This window comes from Cyprinus carpio, unplaced genomic scaffold (assembly GCF_018340385.1).
Source record: "Cyprinus carpio isolate SPL01 unplaced genomic scaffold, ASM1834038v1 S000006624, whole genome shotgun sequence".
Lineage (NCBI taxonomy): Eukaryota > Metazoa > Chordata > Actinopteri > Cypriniformes > Cyprinidae > Cyprinus > Cyprinus carpio.
The window spans coordinates 95,329-115,395 of NW_024879256.1; the positions used below are offsets into that span (position 1 = coordinate 95,329).

General features: G+C 35.4%; 2 protein-coding genes across 2 annotated transcripts; both read left to right on the forward strand.

Moving 5' to 3' along the window:
• The first annotated feature begins 791 nt into the window (after positions 1 to 791).
• On the forward strand, positions 792 to 6,641 carry LOC109092178 (vesicle transport protein SFT2B-like). The gene is made up of 8 exons (XM_042754952.1): positions 792 to 1,036; positions 1,287 to 1,376; positions 1,469 to 1,554; positions 3,106 to 3,187; positions 3,312 to 3,347; positions 3,506 to 3,564; positions 5,111 to 5,140; positions 5,506 to 6,641. The coding sequence occupies exons 1-8, from the start codon at positions 974 to 976 to the stop codon at positions 5,543 to 5,545; spliced, it is 486 nt and encodes a 161-aa protein (XP_042610886.1). The 5' UTR covers positions 792 to 973; the 3' UTR covers positions 5,546 to 6,641.
• A 970-nt stretch (positions 6,642 to 7,611) lies between these two features.
• LOC109092466 (T-box transcription factor TBX19-like) lies at positions 7,612 to 19,079 on the forward strand. The gene is given in 8 exon segments (XM_042754953.1): positions 7,612 to 8,417; positions 10,716 to 10,980; positions 14,640 to 14,782; positions 15,137 to 15,190; positions 16,881 to 16,942; positions 17,049 to 17,237; positions 18,224 to 18,359; positions 18,443 to 19,079. Coding segments are annotated over 8 exon segments (1,314 nt in total). The 5' UTR covers positions 7,612 to 8,190; the 3' UTR covers positions 18,681 to 19,079.
• Positions 19,080 to 20,067: the final 988 nt, after the last annotated feature.

The window sequence follows — 20,067 nt, forward strand, 5'->3', positions numbered from 1 at the left end:
TGTTATTTTCTATTGTGTTTATCTTTTTCTGCAGAAATGTATGCAAACTGCACAAGCCGTATGAAGCTGTACAATTGTAAATTTTAAAATGTACCTTACTATATTAGTTATTCAAAGTAGGCCTACTCACAATGTTCTGTTTTCAAAACATGTAATTACTATCAACAAAAGTGTAGGCCTGCATTTACCAGGTGTGTATTTGAGTAAATGTGCTTTTTTACAATACTTAAGTACATTCCACATTCCTGTGATGTTTACTAAACTTGAATTGAAAACAGCCAATGAAATCTATTTCAGTGTTGTCATCATATTTGTCCTTGAGTGTTTTTTTTTACCCAAAGCAGCAGGTTTTATTTACATTATAAACGTCATTGCATGTCTGTGATGAAGTTTAAACAACTAAAGTGTGCAATTACACTAAAACAATTTTAATTTAACATCTGATGTGTCTTAGAGCATTACATAAAGCAAAAGAGTGAGACAGTTGAGGTTAATCAAGTAATTGTGGGGTTATTTTGCACAGTTTAAGTTACTTTAATGTAAATACCTAGCTAAGCTTTCACGTGAGTGTGTTACGTTTAGATACTTAAAGTTTAAATGAGTAAAATAACAGTAAATTCTTAATACTTTTTACACATCTCTTATTAAGTTTTCAACATGGATCGTCTAGAAACATCTTGATACCTACTTTATACCATCGGTGTGAATGTAATACAAAATGCGAGCGTATTAAAGATTAAACAACGAAAGCAAACAAAACATGCCGATTCAGAACGTCGAACGTAATGACGTCGTGTGATCGTTGCCGTGGCTACACACGGAAGTCATCGAATGCACCTGTTACACTTTCAAACAGGAAAGGGAACGAATCGATACATATTTACTTGACCGAAGTCGCTTCGAGACAGTATTTTCAACTTGCGACGTCTTTTTTTTGGGGTTGTTTTTAAAAACCCCATCAACCTGAACCTTTATGGACAAATTAAAGAAAGTTTTGAGTGGCCAAGATGGCAATGACGATCTCAACATACTGCAGGTAACGTTAGTTGCGTTTAACAGTATACTGCATTACACTTGAGTAAGAACTTAATGTTGTTACGTCTAATTATGTTTACAGAGTGATGAGGTATCGTTTTGAATTCGAATCTAGACTTTTGCTACTTGTTTCGTTGCGTGCATGTGCTTACGTGACTGTCATTAGCAAAAGCTTAATATCTGCCTGTTTATGAATATCAAATGGATTTAGATCTCTTATGGTGAACATGAATATATACACGCTGTTTTAGGAAGCGAATGAAGCATCAACACTGGGATGGGGCACGCGCGTCAAGGGATTCCTCGCGTGTTTTGTGGCTGGCGTCTTGTGTTCAGTTTTGGTAAGACGAGTCCACCAATCGTGTTATATCGATTTATTTTAATTGTACATACAACAGCCAAACGTCTACTCTTTCCTTACTTTGTCATTCAGGGAACCTGCTTGCTTTGGGTGCCCAGAAACGGACTGACACTCTTTGCAGTCTTTTACAGTTTAGGTAATATTGCTTCTCTTTTAAGGTGAGTCATACAGCTTTCCTCTGTCAACCTTTGATATTATTTCACCCAAGGTGTGTCACTGGCTACATTGTTTATAATGGTACACCATGTTTGCATTGGCATGTGGTCAGTGACAAATACGGATGTTTGAGTTGAAGAACACCTTTTTTTAACAAATTGATTAATAAGTGACTTTGAAATATCAATTGATACAAGCACACTGAAAAAAAAAGTCAAATTTCACTGAGAAATTGCTAGTGAAGTTTACAAATAATTACAAAGAAACTGCAAATAACATTGAGTTAAACATAAAATGAAGCAGAAAACAAATAGTATTTTCTTGTAAAACGTACTCAAGTAATCTTTGTTTTATTCACAATTTTGTTATCATTTTTTACAGTAAAATTAAAAGTAATCAAATATTTTCCTTATCACATAAATGAGTGATTGCAAACCTCTAAATTGTATTAAAAAGAAAGTGTGTTTTTAATTTAATTTTTAATATCATGAAGGGTTATACAAATATCTTGGGTTTATACCATTTGACATTTAAAAACCTAAACTTTTTTTTTTACGTTTTATGTCTGAGAGACCACAAATCTGTTTTAATGGCTCAAAAAATTAGGAGTGCACGATAAATATCGGCCGATAATTAATGCGCATCTCGTCAGTAAAGCCGGTTCTCTAATCAGCTGTAAATTCCATCAGGTGCATGATTTCTGGGAGCAAAAAAATCACACTGGATGGATGGATGGATTGATTGAAATTGTACAAGCTGCAAAATTGTATGAATCCACGTTCATTATCAGCGTGGATTTAAAGTGAAAGTGACGTGACATACAGCCAAGTATGGTGACCCAAACACATTCAACCCCTCCAAAGTGCACACACACAGCAGTGAACACACACACCGTGAACACACACCTGGAGCAGTGGGCATCCATTTATGCTGCGGTGCCCGGGGAGCAGTTGGGGGTTCGGTGCCTTGCTCAAGGGCACCTCAGTCGTGGTATAGCCAGCCCAAGACTCGAACCCACAACCTTAGGGTTAGGAGTCAAACTCTCTAGCCACTAGGCCACAACTTCCCCCCAAGCTTGTCAGTTAACAACGGCTCTGTGTAGTAACAGCTGCTCTTTGTGAAATCACGCAAGTGATGGAATTTACCGCTGATTAGAGAACCGGCTTTACTGATGTGATGTGCATTAATTTTCGGCAGATATTTATCATGCAACCCTACAAAAAATACAAACTCCAGAATTTTGTCTAATCATATGAGAACTAGGTAAAAACAAAATTACAATATGAAATAATAATCAAAGATTATGCCCATTTTTCAGCCTTTTCATGTAATATGTCCCCAAATATATATCAAAAAAAATATTTTAGAGATTTAAGACGTTCACCACCTCTGTAAATGTTGAATGTTAAACATTTACAGCATGTTAAAGCATTTGTGAATAAATTAATAGAAAAATGCAATGTCACAGATTGACCCATGTTCGCAGTGATTTGTAGCACCTGTGACAATCTGTAAGTCTATCCTGAGGTCTCTTGGGTGTGGATTGTTTTCAGCACAATGTTCTTAACGGGTCCATTAAAGCAACTCAAGAGGATGTGCGACAAGACGAGAGCTCTGGCAACTGGCATTATGATTGTGAGAGCACACATACATATTCAGATATCATATACTAATGCACAGAGAGATTCAGTGTTTTATAAAATTCCCTAATTGGTCTTTTTCCTTTTTCTGTAAACCAAACACATTTGTTGTTTTAAAGACATGCCTGGTGCTAACCTTCTGTGCTGCTTTTTGGGTAAGTGGGTTTCTTAATTAGCATGATTTTGTTTTGTTATGCTTATAAAATTGGTGTCATAATGTGTTATGTAACACAGTGTGTAAATCTGCATGTTTATTATGATAAGTAATTGTTTCCTTTCCATATCTTTTTAATTTCTTTGTTTTTGTATTTAGTGGAAGAACAAAGGCCTTGCTCTGCTGTTCTGTATCCTCCAGTTTTTGGCCTTTACATGGTAAGATACCAGCCATAGTTCTTTTATGTATGACTGTATAAATGTTGTAATTGTATATATGGAGTATGTGTACAAATACACACAAACATAAATGTGTATATATAAGAATGAGTGAAAGTGAGAACACCAGTGATATAAGACAATAAAAAACCTTGAACTTTGAACCATGAATTGCTGTAAGTGATATGTTTTCTTTTTAATGGACTGGCATTATTATCTGAGAGATATCACTGTAATTGGCATCCTTAAATTTCACACCTGTCTCTGTGATGGCCCAGGGCTTTGTAAAGCTTTCAGAAGTTAATTTGTGCTTTCAGTGGGCCCATATATTTAAAGCAGGAGTCTGAGGCTGATGACACACGGGACAACTTTTTTGAGCAATTCTGCTGGGCAACTTTTTTTTTTTTTTTAGCAATGTTTTTTTGGCACTTTTCCATTGAGAATGGGTAACAAATTTATATTTGGATGTTTTAGATTGGTCATGGGCTCCATGTCTGACCTAGTTTGATGTTTTGGGTGTTGTTTTCAAAATTTTCATGGGTTGATTTGTCTATGAGTTGGTTGGTTTTTGATGGGAATGAGAGTTGAAGTGGATCTTTGAATTTGAGCACCAGAATGCAATTTTGCCACTTGATTTTGCAAGCATTGAGATGATGTTCTTCTGCTCTCTTCTTTGCTCCATCTCTGATTACAGTGGTCTCAGTGGGTGGGTTTTGGAAAGAGGGGATGTGTGTAATACAGATAGTCTATCAGAAGTTCCAGAATGGCTCAAGTTTGCTACAGCACCTTTAAATCCATGCTAACATGGACAGTGTTTGTATAGTGTATCTACACTGGAGATATTTAACAGACATTCTTATCAAGAAGCTATAAAACTAGGGCAATAGTGGCCCTGCTCTGGTAGCTATAATAACAAAAACACAAGTAATGCAGTGAATGCTGCTGTTATTCCATATTAAATTGTAATGAGTTTTGTGTGCGTGTGTAAAACCCTTTGTCATGGTGATCAAATGTCCGCACAAGGACATTAAAACCTGAATTTTTCAACACTCTCATGACCAGTTTCGCTCTCACGACCAATTTGTTCATATTTTATGAGGTGGTTAATTCGTACGACCTCGCTCATTCAATTTAATACATTTTCTGTAAATTTCTGTAGGTTTAGGGGTGGTCATTTGTATGAATTCCTATGAATTTGAAACCTCATGAAAAACATATTTTTTTCACAAAATATGCTAATTAGAATATGTACAAATTGCTGTGAGATCAGGTTGGAATTCTTTATATTGTGGGGACATTTTTTGGTCCCCGTGAGGAAGGCAGCATTAAAAATCACACTGGATGGATGGATTGATTGAAATTGTACAAATGCAAATTATTTGTGAGGGTTAAGGTTAGGAATGAGTTAGGGATAGAAGATAGAATATTCTTGTACAGTATTAATTCATTATGTCTATTAAAAGTTCCCATAAAACATAAGAGAGGGAAATGTAGCTTACGATTTTTTATTTGTATCTGTTTAAATTGTATCCCTTTTATTTCACAGGTATAGCTTATCCTACATTCCTTTTGCAAGGTGGGTTTCTTTATATTTTCAAAACCATACATTAAAAAAAAATGCTGTTGACACAGATCGACAGTCACTTGAGGAGACAAATTACAAATAAATTAGCTAAGTGATATAGCAAAATAAAAAAAATGCGGATGTCAAAGACTTTCACTGGACTAATTAAATTATTTTATACATGTAAAATTGTTAAAATCAGCTATTTCCATTTTGAAATATTGGTTTTGCAATTTAAGTGCCTATTGAGTTTAAAAATTCATGTAATTGCTTTATAGACTAAAATCAAAATTCTGTCACAGCCAAAAAAGGCACTTTTAATCATCTGTTTTTTGGCTTTGGCGTTTGTTTACCTTTGGCTGTTTGTTTTTATGTAGGGATGCAATTATTAAGTTGTTCTCCGCGTGCTTCAAGTGAGATGCCTCTACATTTGGCCTTGGCTGTCTCTCTGTATGCTGCTTTGGCTCCAGCTTCGGTGCTGCCTTCAATGCCACTCATGTACTCACTCTGCAGCCTGGCACAGACACCTCACCACACTACAGGCTCCCCTTACTCTCCCCAACGGATGGACACTCTTCATCTGTGTGAACAAGCACACACAGACAAGTACTCTCTCTCTCTCCCACACACACACACACAACTGTGCTTTACATTCAAGTAGGGAAATATGAAGAATGAAACAATCTAATTAGGTAAGTGGTTGAGTTTTAAACACTGCCCTATAGTGACATGTTTGGTGCAGCGAGATTGAGCATCTTCTTTTACATTTAACTGCTGTGTAATTGCTTAATTCGTTCCTACGTGCCTTCCTCTCTGCCGTCATCCAATGATTACTTAAGGATTAGATTGGGTAGAAATGTAACCAGTGTTTGCAGTTTTTTTAGGATTTATGTTTATTACTTCTTCTGCTAGAATAAGACAATGATGAAGGGCTTTCTAAATAATTGATCCAACTATATTTTAGTTCAGAAGTTATCTATTATAGGTAAGTAAAAGGATGACAGAAATGTCTTATTACTTATTGTTATCTTATTAGATAAGTCAAATATTAAACTCTCATTAGGGTGCCAATGTATATTTTTATGGTCCATTTGTCTTCAAACAACTCTTTCTTTCTTTGCATTCAGGAGTAAAATTATGTGGCTTTTTCTGATTAATGTTATTATGCCTGTCCTTATATTTTCAAATCATGTCAGACACATTTCCTTTTAACTGTATTAATTTCAAAAATGACAGTGGTGGTTTTCCTCCTTGTTGTCTTTTTAAATGTCTGCTGATATATTCACTGCAGAGATTAATTTTATTTATATGTACAAAAATATTTTTGTGACTGAAATATACATTCAGAATTATTTTGTGACAAAATGGAAATTTTCCCTACATCATGATGATTATTTGCCCATGTTTGTTTCATTATATAAATTTGCAATTTATGTCTGAGGTGTTTAAGAATTGTTACTGCTACTGTATGGACATTATAACAATCGATGCTATTAAAAGTTATTCAGATTCATTTAGTCTACGTGAATCAATTTCTCTTCTCTTATTCTAGTTTTACTTAGATTTTCACGTGAGTGCATCCTACAGTATTGTAAATGATAAGTACTTACGTGCTGTCGTTTAAGAAGCCCCGTCCCACAATGCATCTGTGAGACTTGTATGAGTTGACTGATGTGCGTAAGTCATCTCTGCTAGTGAAAGGTCAGGGAGGGTTGGTTTGCTGATGTTTGATATGCCGGCGGATTCTCCGCTAATGAGACTCTTTTTCTCGGATTTAAACTCTTTGAATCCTCTAATCTCCATGCGCGTGGCTCTGTGATTAGGGCGCCGGTCTCTGGATCGAGTTTCCGTTCATTCTCGCCCGCTGCAGAGAACATCCAGTATTTGATTTCTGCTCCACATGGCTTCCACAATACTAAAGCTCTTGGACAGTATGCCCTTATTTACGCCCTCACATATGAGTCCATCTTGTGAATCACAGTGGATCTTCTGATGCTTCATACATGTATATATAAGTTTAAAACTCGTGCTAAGATGTATTTGCATTCAATTATTTTTATTTAAAATTGTCATGACTATATCAGTATTTCGGTTTGACCCGAGCAAGACGTCCTATTATTAAAAGGCACAAATATGTGATAATCTAAAAGATAAACATTCAGAAGGGGAGCTTTGTGTTCTATCGTCAGATGACAAATAATAATAATAAGTTTATTGTGTATTCTAGTTATTGGACAATCATTCAAGATCTTTTAAATATTTTTTTTCTCTTGACAGTTTTAAGCCGTAAAGAAAAGGGGGAAAAAATAAAAATCCAAATAACTATTTCAAGAAATTGGAAACATACTAAAGGAGCTGTACTCAAGTGTTTTTTAAGTGATATGTATTTTTAAATAACTACATCACGCCGTTGATACATTTACAATTTTGATACATTTTACACACACACACTCAAAAATAAAAATTACGAGCTGTCCATGGTTCTGAAAAAGCAGAAGAACCTCGAAGTCATTTATATATTTGCAGTAGCCTATATATGCATAAAACAAATCCGGAGCGTGATTGACCATCATGTTTATCATTCTTTTGCTTGAGTTAAGGTAGGGTTTATCATACCTTTATTTGTCTCTCTGAAGCGTTATGCCTGTAAGTTTCCTTTGAACTTTCTGCCTAGGTTTTTCCTGTTATTTAAACAGCATAATATTTCCTAAATATAAATGTGAAGACTGAAAAAAAAAACCACGAATGTAGAACATTAAAGTGGGTTTTGAACTGAAAACAATGGGTTGTGAAAGAATCACTTAATTGGAGAAGCCCACGTGACTGCACGTTTAGACTCCGGTCATAAGAACAGGTGGTCGCAGAGAGCTGAAGGTACAGATCAAACACACACACACTGCTAGAGTAATAAAGAGAGTCGTGTTTCTTTTATGATTGAAGCCGTCCAAAAGTTTTGTTAGGCACAACGTTACTTCTAAATCTTCTCAAAAATTCTAGAAAGCTAAAGTTAAAGTCCAGTTCTTTTGTACTTGTCAAGCGCGTGTGAGATTTGCCCGTCACTCATGAAGGTGGAGGAAGAGCTGAGGAGCGGCGGCGCGGTGACCGGTGCTCGGGGCAGCAACGACTGCTGCATCACCAGACTGCTGAGCGTCGTGGAGAGCGAGTTACAGGCCGGCCGAGAGAAGGGAGACCCCACTGAGAAACAGCTCAAAGTCACCCTGGAAGATTCCGAACTCTGGAGGAAATTCAAAGAAGTGACCAACGAGATGATTGTGACCAAGAACGGCAGGTGAGCCACTGTCAACCTGATGCCAAAGTTGTAAAAGTCTTGATTAAGCAGTGGTGTTTGTTAATATTAATTAATAACATTTGTTTTGCACAGAATCTGCTAGATAACAGGTTCGTGACGTTTACTCGAACTTACGGATTTATTTTTCACAAATTACATTCAAATTCTTACATTCAAGTAAATTACAAGTTTTTATTGTTTATACATTAAAGGACGTGGTTATAATTATATACTATTTAATTCGTGTTGTGTAAGAAAATTAGGTTTTATATATATCTATATATATATATATATATATATATATATATATATATATATATATATATACACACACACACACACACTAAATATATATATAATTAGTATAAAGATTAGTAAAGAAATATGGTATTCCCGTCAATGTGATGGTTTGAATCTAAACTTTAAAAACAATTGTGTTAGTCTTAATCCTTATGAAAATGTTTATTAATTTGTCAAATGTTTATCAAATTTAGACAATTTTTTGATTTTTTTTAACAGGTATATAAAATGTTCCCAAAAATATTTGGACACTGAAGTTAGTAGGTTATGATTCATTATAATGTGTTTGCATTATTTAACAATATATCAAATCAAGTGATATTTATTTTAAAGCAAGATAGCAAACACTTTAAAGCAAAACGTTCCACAAAAGATAGCTTATTTATTAGGTTTTTAAATGATTAAACAATATTTATACTATACTTTAAAAAAAAAAAAAAAACCTGCTTCAATTAAATTTTTCAAAATTGGATCAAAAAGTTTGTCATGGACAAAAAGGGGATTTGCAGATGCCATTGCAATGACATTCAAGCAATCTTAAATGTTACTTGGGTATCTTAAAACTCTTAGGGGCCAGTGTAAACATAAAATGGACTGTAATATTGTTTCTAAAGAGAACAGAAAAATGTCAATGTGATTTGAGTTTGAATCTAAACTTTAAAAACAATTATGTTAGTCTTAATCCTTATGAAAATGTTTATTAAATTTTCAGTTGTAGTTTTGGTGTTGTTTTTTTTTTTTTAGAAGTGTTATCAATTAATAAAATCAAACAATGTTCCTGTTTAGGCAGGTTGATCATGTTGTGTTGCTGGTATTGGCACATGGTGGTGTTTTTATGTTTTTTGGAACAGGCAGATTAATTTAATTGAAAAGGCTTGTTGTGGTGTTATCGAGCTGAAGGGTGACTTGACCAACTCATTCAGTAGTTACAGGTCAGCTCTGCAGGTGGGTGTCCTTCCATTTGCAGCCCCTCTTAAACGTGTTCTCATCCATAAAAAATAATCATGGGGGAAAAAAGTGGAAAATGACTAGCATCCAACCTCTCATGAAGTTCGTGCTTGTAGAGTTTTGGCAGGCAGTGTGAATCATTGTTGGGGATAACTTTTTAATCATGTATGTGAGTGTGTGACAGTTTTTGGACAGATTGAATTTGATTTTGTGTCTTAAAGAGATGTAAAAATGTAAGAGATGTAAAAATGTAAAATCCAGAAATGTAAAATCTTTGATTCTTCTTTTTGTGGAAAACAAAAGAAGATGTGTATTGGTCAATGTCAGTTGACCTTGACTTTCATTGTATGGACAAAAAAGAAAAGAAAATTAAATAAAGATGTTTCAAAAGTTTTTTCCTACACTTATAAAATAAGATACTTTGAAAAATGTCTTGTTTTTTGTTTTGTAGAATCATTTTGGGTTCCCCAAAGAACCTTCCAGTGCACCATTTTTAGTGTAACAAACATTGTAATAATCTGAAGAACACTCTTAAATATAAAAGTTCTTTACTGGCATTGATGGTTCCATGAAGAACCTTTAACATCCACAGAATCTTTTTGTTCCACGAAAGGTTCTTTTTAGTGGAAAAATGTTCTTTTGATTATTAAAATGTTTTTTACACTGAGAAGAAATAGGTGGTTTTTTTAAGAACTGTTAAGGTTCAAAATGGTTCTTCTTAGGCATTGCTTTGAAAACCCCTTTTGGAAGCACTTTTTTTTAAGAGTGAAAGAATCTTTTGTGCAATGAACCATCAATGCCAATAAAGAATCTGTATTTTAAGAGTGTACAACTGGTTCAGAAACACTTTTCACAAATTCCTAGTAAATTTCACAAATAATTACCAAGAAACTACATGTTGATTTAAATGGGAAATTTTGAAGTAGAAAGACTGAAATAGTATTTCCTTGTAAACAAACTCTGGTAACCCTCGTTTTATTTACAGCTTTGAAAAAGCATTTTTTTTTTTTTTTTTGGAGATTCAGTAAGCATTCTTCTGTCCTTTTGTAAGAGGATGTTTCCAGTTCTGAAAGTCGGCGTGACGGGTCTGGATCCCAACGCCATGTATTCATTCCTGCTGGACTTCAGCCCTGCAGACGGTCACCGCTGGAAGTATGTGAACGGCGAGTGGGTCCCTGCGGGCAAACCTGAGCCTCACAGTCACAGCTGCGTCTACATCCACCCCGACTCGCCCAACTTCGGTGCCCACTGGATGAAGGCCCCGGTGTCCTTCAACAAAGTCAAACTAACCAACAAACTCAACGGAGGTGGTCAGGTGCTTACATGCTGACACATACCAGACACACATAAGTTCCCACTCCACTTTCTTCGGCCAATTTCTCAACTAAATCGTTCCCTGTAAAATGCCCCCTGCACATGTAACGCAGGTGTGTAATGCCGTATGTGATCCGTTCCATAATCTTGAGTAGCCTCTCTGGGCTCTTGTGTGTCCAAACAGGCTTCTGTAGCTTTTAGGAGTCTTGGCCTGCCTTTAATCACCCTGTGCGCTGCCACGGGGAAATTTCAAGTGTGCATTTATACAATTAGTGCGCTCCTCTGCATCCACTTCACCTATGGAGCCCCTTTGTTCAGCAGGGACTGCATGTAAACAGGAATAAACAGCTCTTAATTGCCACTTTTTTCTCGTTTAATGCACTTCCTGCCGTTCAGGACAGAGAGTGGTCTACTTCAGCTAGCCATCCTGGCTTTCAGCGGGGCTGCTGCGAGGTGCTCCAGCCCGCTCCATTCGAGTATGACTCTGCCACCAAATTATTATTGGTATTTACATGACCCCTCCCCGCGCCCTCCCCGCCACCCATCCTCTTCTCCTCTATTCCTGTCTGTTCCCTATTTACCGGGGTTTTTAAACGCAGAGCTGGCAGCAGAGAGGACGATGAGAGAGAACCAGCTCTAAATGAAATAATTGCTGTGGTTAGTTGTACATTATGGTAATTACCTCTGTTTTTTCTATGCAAAATTAATTTAGCCATCAGTCCTTAGATGTTCAAAAAGGCAACATATTAAAAAAGGTAGCGGGGACAGAAAAGCACACAAAGCCCTTTATGTCCCCTGTAGCCATGCAGATGAGTACCTGCCCCTCATCAGTCATTGTAATCTACCAATTAGAGTAAAAAAATTGCTGCTTTTCTCTCTCGCTCCATCCGTCTCTTTCTCAGAATTCAGTCCATAGATTTATTTGTGCTTGATATGGTCACTGCAGTCATCCGAAGAATTTTTCACACACACACACACACACAAAAAAATGCTGTATCTAAATGTAAAGACCTACCAATACACAGTATAGTGTTACTGTCCAAATTTTCAGCTGATGACTTGGAATGTTATGACACAATTGTAATCCCACTGTTTTATGGCATAAATAATTACGTATTGACAAAACAGTCTACATTTATTCTTATTTGATTAGACTTATTGCTCTTAGTAGGATAGTTCACCCAAAAATGAAAATCCTGTCATCATTTACTCACCCTCAAGTTGCTCAAAACCTAAATGAGGTTCTTTCAGCTGTTGAACACAAAAATATGATATTTTAAAGGGGTCATATGATGCAGTTTCAAGTTTTCCTTTCTCTTTGGAGTGTTACAAACTGTTGCATAAATAAGATCCCTAAAGTTTCAAAGACTAAAGTCTCAAACCCAAAAAGATATTCTTTATAAAAGTTAAGACTCGTCCACGCCCTCCTAAAACACCTCGTTTACATGCCCCCACATGTCTATGTCACTGTGTGGGCAGATTTGCATAACGCTGCCAAAATGTTCACGCAAAGAAAGAAGGCGTAACTTTAATTCTCGCTGTAGTGTTGTTGCTGCCACCACCATGTTGTGGAGATGCTGCTTTCATTGTGAAAGTGAAACTACTTTGTTTGGCCTTCCAAAAGAGGACACAACTAGAAATCAGTGGTTAAGCTGTATTTAAGTTAAGTTGTATTAACACTGTTCCAGAATAGTTGGACCCAAATATTAGAGTGTGTATAGCACATTTTATGGAAGACTCTTTCCTGGGAGAGTAGCCTACAATGCTTCTGTCGATTTGTCCTACGCTGTCAGATTTTCCTACCTCCCATTAAAACAGTGGGTAGTACAATTCGACAACCAAAAAATGCTGCCGATAAAATTATGGTTTTATTAACATCTACACATACCATAACCCTAAACCTACCCTTTAGAGTAATGCAAATACAGTAATTATGTGTTATATTCGCGGTTGAAGCAATAAGGGATACATTTACAGTAAACCAGCAATAAATATTTTTTTTCTAAGTATTAGATTGTGTTTTATTAAAGTCTAAACCTACCCCAACCCTAAACCTACCCCTTACAGCGATGCAAATACATTAAATATAGTTGTTTATCATGAGAAAAAGGACGCGATATTGCTGTGCGCATGCGCAGTTAACCCTGGTAGGAAAATCTGACGGGTAGGATAAAATGTCAGGACACCAGCTGTAAACAGAGGCTGTTTCTATATAGTGGGGCAATTCCAACTTTGCAAGGACAGTCTGGTGCTTCTGACTCACAGCCTGTAAGTACTTTTCATATTTAAAGAATTTGCAACTGTTGATTCAAACGCAAGTTTTGAGCAGTGTAGAGTAGCGCTTGTTGTTTGTCATTTCTCCGATCACAAATGCAGACATGGTTTTGTTTACGCGTCGCGATACGCAACACAACGCGTAAAAAGGCAGTATAAGTCATTATAATCAGTAATTATGTCCCCACTGGATGCAACAAATGTCTTGTTTGTAATGGGTTTTATTGGTTTTTGTCTCGTCACACCGGGACACGGCATCACAGTATGGTAAGGGGCGTAACATTTCCGTCACATGCTTGAAGAATTCGGCCAATCACAACGCACTGGATAGCTGGACAATCAGAGCACACCTCGCTTTTCAGAACGATGAGCTTTGTAAAAATCTATGTGTTTCAGAGGCGCAACAATAATGTACAGTATGTGGAAAATAATGTGTTTTTGTGAATCTTGAACTGCATAAACACATTGCATTACACCAAATACACAAAATAATGTTATTTTTAGCAACATCATGTTATTTTTAGCAACATCATATGACCCCTTTAAAGAATGTTGGTAACCAAACAGCCATTGACTTCTATAGTTTGGAAAACAATACTATGGATGTCAGTGGCTTCCATCAGCCATTTAGTTACCAACATTCTTTAAAATATCTTCTTTTGTGTTCAGCAGAATAGAAAAGAAAGTCATACAGGTTTGGAACAACTTGAGGGTGAGTAAATGATGACAGAATTTTCATTTTTGGGTGAACTATCCAAGTTTAGTACTGTCAAAATAATTAACACAGCCATCAAAACAGTTTTCATTTTGCCATACAGCACTGCAAAATAGCCACCATGTCAGGTAACCTCATACAAAGATGTTGACATTATAATTAGAATCATTAAAGTTAGACATTAAACTACTAATTTGACATTAAAACTTTAATCTTATAAAAATGTTTCTTGAGCAGTAAATCCGCATATTAGAATGATTTCTGAAGGATGATGTGACACTGAAGACTGGAGTAATGATGCTGAAAATTCAGATTTACCATAACAGGAATACATTACACTTTAAAATATATTAAATGCATATATTATATGTAAAATATGTGATATGTAATGTTTGTGGATTTATGGGTAACTCATAACTGAAAAATTAAATGTATTATTATACCCATTTACAACAGTTGTATAATATGCTAAGGATTTCATTCTGTGTTGGTAATTCTTCTTTACATTCAAAACCTTTGCCGTTTTGCATCCTGTTTGATACCTTAAAATTAATTTTAAAATATATACTTGTACAGTATGAACCTGGATTTTTAAAGTTGGTGTGTTAATAGATCTTCTGTAATAATCTTCTTACTTCCCTTTTCTCTTCTGTTCTGTTTACCTGGTCCAGATCATGCTGAATTCTCTCCATAAGTACGAGCCTCAGATTCACATTGTTCGTGTAGGAGGCAGCCACAGGATGGTGACCAACATCTCTTTCACAGAAACTCAGTTCATCGCTGTAACGGCCTACCAGAATGAAGAGGTTCGAGCATCTTCACAAAACATTTAAGTTCAACATGTCTAACGAGATAATTCATCCAAAAATGAAAATTCTGTGATTTAGTCATTCCAAAAAAAAAAAAAAAACAGGTCACATTTCTTACTACTGTAGCCCTTGAAAAGTCTTGTTGTTGTTGCTGCTCTTTCCCATGCAATGAAAGTGAATAGTCAAGCTCCTAAAAGTAGTCTATACAACTTGTGCACTACAGTATACACCCACATCTTTCTGGATGAACTGTACCCTTAAAATAAAGCTTGCTTATGTTTTGCTAAATCTAAAATATGTAATGTGTGTTTGTTTTATTTTATCATTACTATATTCTTTTTTTTTTCATTTATAAGTTAACTGAAGTTAAGGTAAAGTACATTTGATTTGGCTTTGCTTTATGCGAAGGAAAGGTACAATTAGTTTAAATGACATTAAACAACAAACACCGTCAGTGTCAGAAGATAAGTTTTCTCACCGAGTTAACAATGTGTACTTCAACTCATAATAATATCATAGCGGGCATTAGCGCTAGTCACGCTAGCATGACTGTGCGAAAATCAGCCATGATTAGCGACCAATTATTAAACGTTTATGCTTTGAATCGAGTGAGTGTGTGAGTAAAGGAGCTTGTTGGAGAGGCAGTGTGAAGTGAGAGTGAGAGATTTTGAGCGGCTACAGTGAAGAATGTGTGAGATATACACAATAATGTTGGTGGAATGAGTACTGAATGACTGTTCTCCAGTAAATATAGTCATAACTTCACCAGAGCAGAGGTACAACACTACTGAATTGAGAGTATACAGTGTAAATTTTAACTATTACGGGTAAATCTCATGTTTAACCCTCCCAAAAATGGTAACACTTTAGTTTAGGGACCATTTCTCACTGTTAACTTGCTTAACAGCATGCATTTCACTAGCATATTGGCTGTTTATTAATACTTTTAAAGCATACGTTAATACCTTATTCTGCATGACCATATTTTACATCCCTTAATCCAACCCCATACCTAAACTTAACACCTACCTTACAAACTATTATTAAGAAGCAGCAAATTAAGATTTTATTGAGGATAATGCTATACTTAATAGATGGTTAATAATGAGAGTTGGACCTTAATAAAGTATGGCCAAAGAAATTATATTTTGCATAAAGAAAATTTAATAATATGCATTTATAATTAATGCATATTTTATGGCCGTAGTATTTTGGATTGTTACATTATATTCATGACAATTGAAAAAGAAAGATTTCAGCCTTTTTTTTAAATTAACAGAAATTAAAGGCAGTACTACAAATATTTTGATATAAAACTTTACTATTTAAGTAATATATATATATATATGTGTGTGTGTGTGTGTGTGTGTGTGTGTGTGTGTGTAGGTTTTTCCAGCGCAGTCCATACACAAGTGAAATATGAATACTTTGAAAATGTGATGAAATTAGAAGTGATGTATCATAATAAGAGTAAAAGTATAAGAGAGATTATGAAATATTTACCTGTAAAAGGATGTACATCCAATAAAAACCTGACAGGTGTCACATTTGCCTAAAAAGAATATAAACAGTGGAAAAAAGTCAAAAACCGACTCATAATAACATACTCTTTGCATACACTATACCATTCAGTATTTTAAATACTTGCATTAATGCATACATCCATAAATGCACACATGCTTTAAAAAAAGTAGTGACAATAAAGATATTTAGTTGTTACTAAAGAATCAGTTTCTAATGATTCATCATCAAAGAATTCTGTGAAAGAAAAATGTATCAGTTTTCACAAAAATAAGCAACACGGCTGTTTTCAACAAATAACAATAAGAACTGTTTCCTGAGCACCAAATCAGCATATTAGAATGATTTCTCAAGATAATGTGACACTGAAGACTGGAGTAATGATGCTGAAAATTCAGCTTTGCATCACAGGAATAAATTTGTTACATGAGAATAAAAGACTTCTTTTAAAAACATGAAAAAATCTTACCAACCCAAACTTGAACAATAGTGTATGTGGTTCATTTATTTGTATTAACCATTATGATATATTAATTCTATATTTGAGGTTTGTCTCATGCATGAAGCTTTTTCTCTCCATAGGAGCCATCTTAAGAATCATCTCGAACTGCCAGCTGAAAACCAGCATATGGGCATCCAGCACTGTTAGTCATTCATTTTCCTGTTTTTGTCAGATCTGTAGATGTATTTAAGAAATATATACAGCATCTTGTTATGTGAATCATATTGGTGTCTACTTGTTGGTTGCAGGCGGATGGTTCATATCAAATCCAGACACTCTGTGTTCTGCTAGTGGTGGTAACTTTCCATACCCAGGAGGTTTACCGCTTACTCCCCACCATGGGTACAAACACTACCCAGGTCTGCATGGGCACCGAGCAGCCCCGTACCCATCACCCTACCTGCCCCGCCATCATCACCACCACGGCCATAACTCAGGTTATTTAACAGAGTGCAGTTTAATCATATCTGTAATTACAGAATGTCATTATTTTTGTATAAAGATAGGGTTTCCCACATGAAGGAAATGCAGGGGGTTTGTATGCTGATGAAAAGCTAATAATTAATAAAACTGAATTTGGGGTTCACCGTAAAGGCGGCTTCTCACAAACTCTGTTTCTGCATGTGCTGTGAGTTTAATGCATTTGTGAACGCAGTATGCACTAGATTCTCTTTTATATTCACATTTGCATAATTTTCTGAATTTTTGTGGATTTTGAATTTGAAATAGAAGAATTTAAAACATAAGTATTAGTATTGTAACTTGCAGTGTAAAATAAAATTGTTATAATTATCAAATAATTATTTTTTTGTACTTTGCAGCACAATTGTAATTTATAACAGTAATATATTTCTTAATTTTTTATAATTCGTTTAAACGAATCATAATTATTAATAATAATAATAATAATATGATTATTATTCAATAAAACAATAATATATATATATATATATATATATATATATATATATATATATATATATATAATATTATGTTTACTTGCATGTCATGCGACCATTAACAGTCATCATTGAACCATAAATGTACAAATGTGTCTTTAAATTAGTCAAATATTATCTTAAAATATTGGGGTTACTTCCAAGTATTTTATGTTCAAAGAGTTTGGCTGACAAAACAAATTGGAGCCCCTATATTAAGGGAATAATTAATCTAAAAATCAAAATCAAGTAATTGTTCACTCACCATCATGTTTCAAACTTGTATGTCTTTCCTCCTCCTGTGTAAAACAAAAGGAGAAATGTTAAAAAATGCACCAGTCATTAATTACTGTATAATAAAAGTAAATGGGGATCCATACTCAAGCTCCAAACTGACAAATAGTTTACATATCGTATCACTTCAAGTTCTTCTAGTTGTCAGTTTTTTCTTTAACTCACTCCAGTTTTCTCATTTTTCCTTGAAGTGTCTCTGTCTGAGAATCTGAGTCCAGGTGCTGTGCAAATGTTCTCTGGTCACGAGGGATGGACAGGTGTGTCTCCTCCTGGTCCTGCTGCGATGCTGTCTGTGCAGCCTGCTCCAAGCTCTCCTGGAGCCAGCAGGTCAGAAGGAAAACCCACTTTTAAGTCTTAGGCAATATGACAATATTTCCAACAGTAAGTGAATAAGCTCATGTGATTTTCAGTCAGTATCCATGCCTGTGGACTGTGAGCAGTTGCACTGTATCATCCAGTCCTCCGGGGGGCATTGTGAGCGCCACACACAGCCTGGAGGAACCTGTTGATGGAGGGTCCACCTCAACGTCACCCTGCTCTTTGCTGCAGGGCCACGGACCAACCAGCTCTGAGGGTGGTGTGGATCAAGCCAATCATAGTAGGGCAGGCGGGGTGAGCTGGCCTTCTGTCTCCACCCATTCATTTTGAGTGTTCTCATTTATTTGCAAAGAAAGATGTGTACATTGTCTTTGAAGATTGTGAGTGTACAGCTGGTTCTGACGTGTCAGTGGTCCTGTCCCAAATGACTCCATCAGCCATTTCTCTCAATTTAACTTCTTTTATCTTTTATGGTCAAAAAAGGGAAACTTTGTGTGCTTTCAGCGTGTTGTAAACGTGTCGTAATATCGTATTTTGGTATATTACAAGTCATTGCAATGGATCTGAGCACAGCTTTTGTGTGAATGTTGTCGTCAAAGTCAATGATCATCTAACAGTAGCACAGAGGTCATGGGTTCAATTCCCAGAGAACACACATAGTGATTTAAAAAATGTAATTTGCATAAAAACATCTGTCCTATAACTATAAATGTACATCAGTGTTCAAAAGTTTAGGTCTGTAAGATTATTTTGAATGTTTTTTTGATTTTTCGACTTTTAACTCTCTTATACAAACCAAGATTGCATTTATTTGATGAAAATACAGTAAAAACTGTATAATTATGAAATATTATTATTATTATTTAAATTAACTTTTCTATTGTAATATAATTTAAAATCTAATTTGTTCCTGTGATGGTAAAGCTGGATTTTCAGCATCATTACTCCAGTCTTCAGTGTCACATGATCCTTCAGAAATCATTCTAATATGATGATTTGCTGTTCAAGATACATTTCTGATTATCATCAATGTTGAAAACCCAATGTTCTTGAATTTCCATGGAAATGGGGATATATTTTTTCAGGATTCTTTGATAAATAGAAAGTTCAAAAGAACAGCATTTAATTAAACTAGAAATCCTTTTTAACATTAAAAAGTAACATTATTACTATCACAAGTATTTTTTTTGTTAAAAAAAAAAAAAAAAAAAAAAAAAAAAACTACTAAAAAAAAAAAAAAAAAAAAAAATTGTACTTGTAACAGGCACTTGTTCCTTTATATTCTTATTTCTTTTCACAGTCCTTTTTTGTACATTTGTACAGTCTGGTAATAAGTTCAAAGCTGTTATCTGAACACAGAACATCTGACTGGAGTGACTCGGAGAGAAAGCTTAACACAACTACAACTGTGGTAAAACTCTACAATTAGGCCCAGGCATAAATGGTTAGTTAATCAATTAAACCACTTTGGCCTGTGGAAAACAGCAGTGTTTTGGCAGGCACAGTGATTTCGCTCTTACCTGGACTTTTTCCCTCCACAACAGCAAAACACATTCATTCACAATCTCTTTTTCTCACTCTCTCTCTCTCACACACACACATTCATTGCATTCACACTTTCACAGGCAGAAACACAAACACATTACAGTTGCATTCACACAACTACACACACCGTTCTGCTTCCTCCAAAAGCAGGCCTCACTTACCCGCAGTTTTA

What these genes read in the sequence shown, in the direction of transcription:
- LOC109092178 (XM_042754952.1), top strand. Translation starts at nt 974, where the DNA reads ATGGACAAATTAAAGAAAGTTTTGAGTGGCCAAGATGGCAATGACGAT. An exon ending in GCGTCTTGTGTTCAGTTTTG is followed by an intron (nt 1,377 to 1,468) that starts GTAAGACGAGTC and finishes TTTGTCATTCAG; the next exon opens with GGAACCTGCTTGCTTTGGGT. An exon ending in TCCTACATTCCTTTTGCAAG is followed by an intron (nt 5,141 to 5,505) that starts GTGGGTTTCTTT and finishes GTTTTTATGTAG; the next exon opens with GGATGCAATTATTAAGTTGT.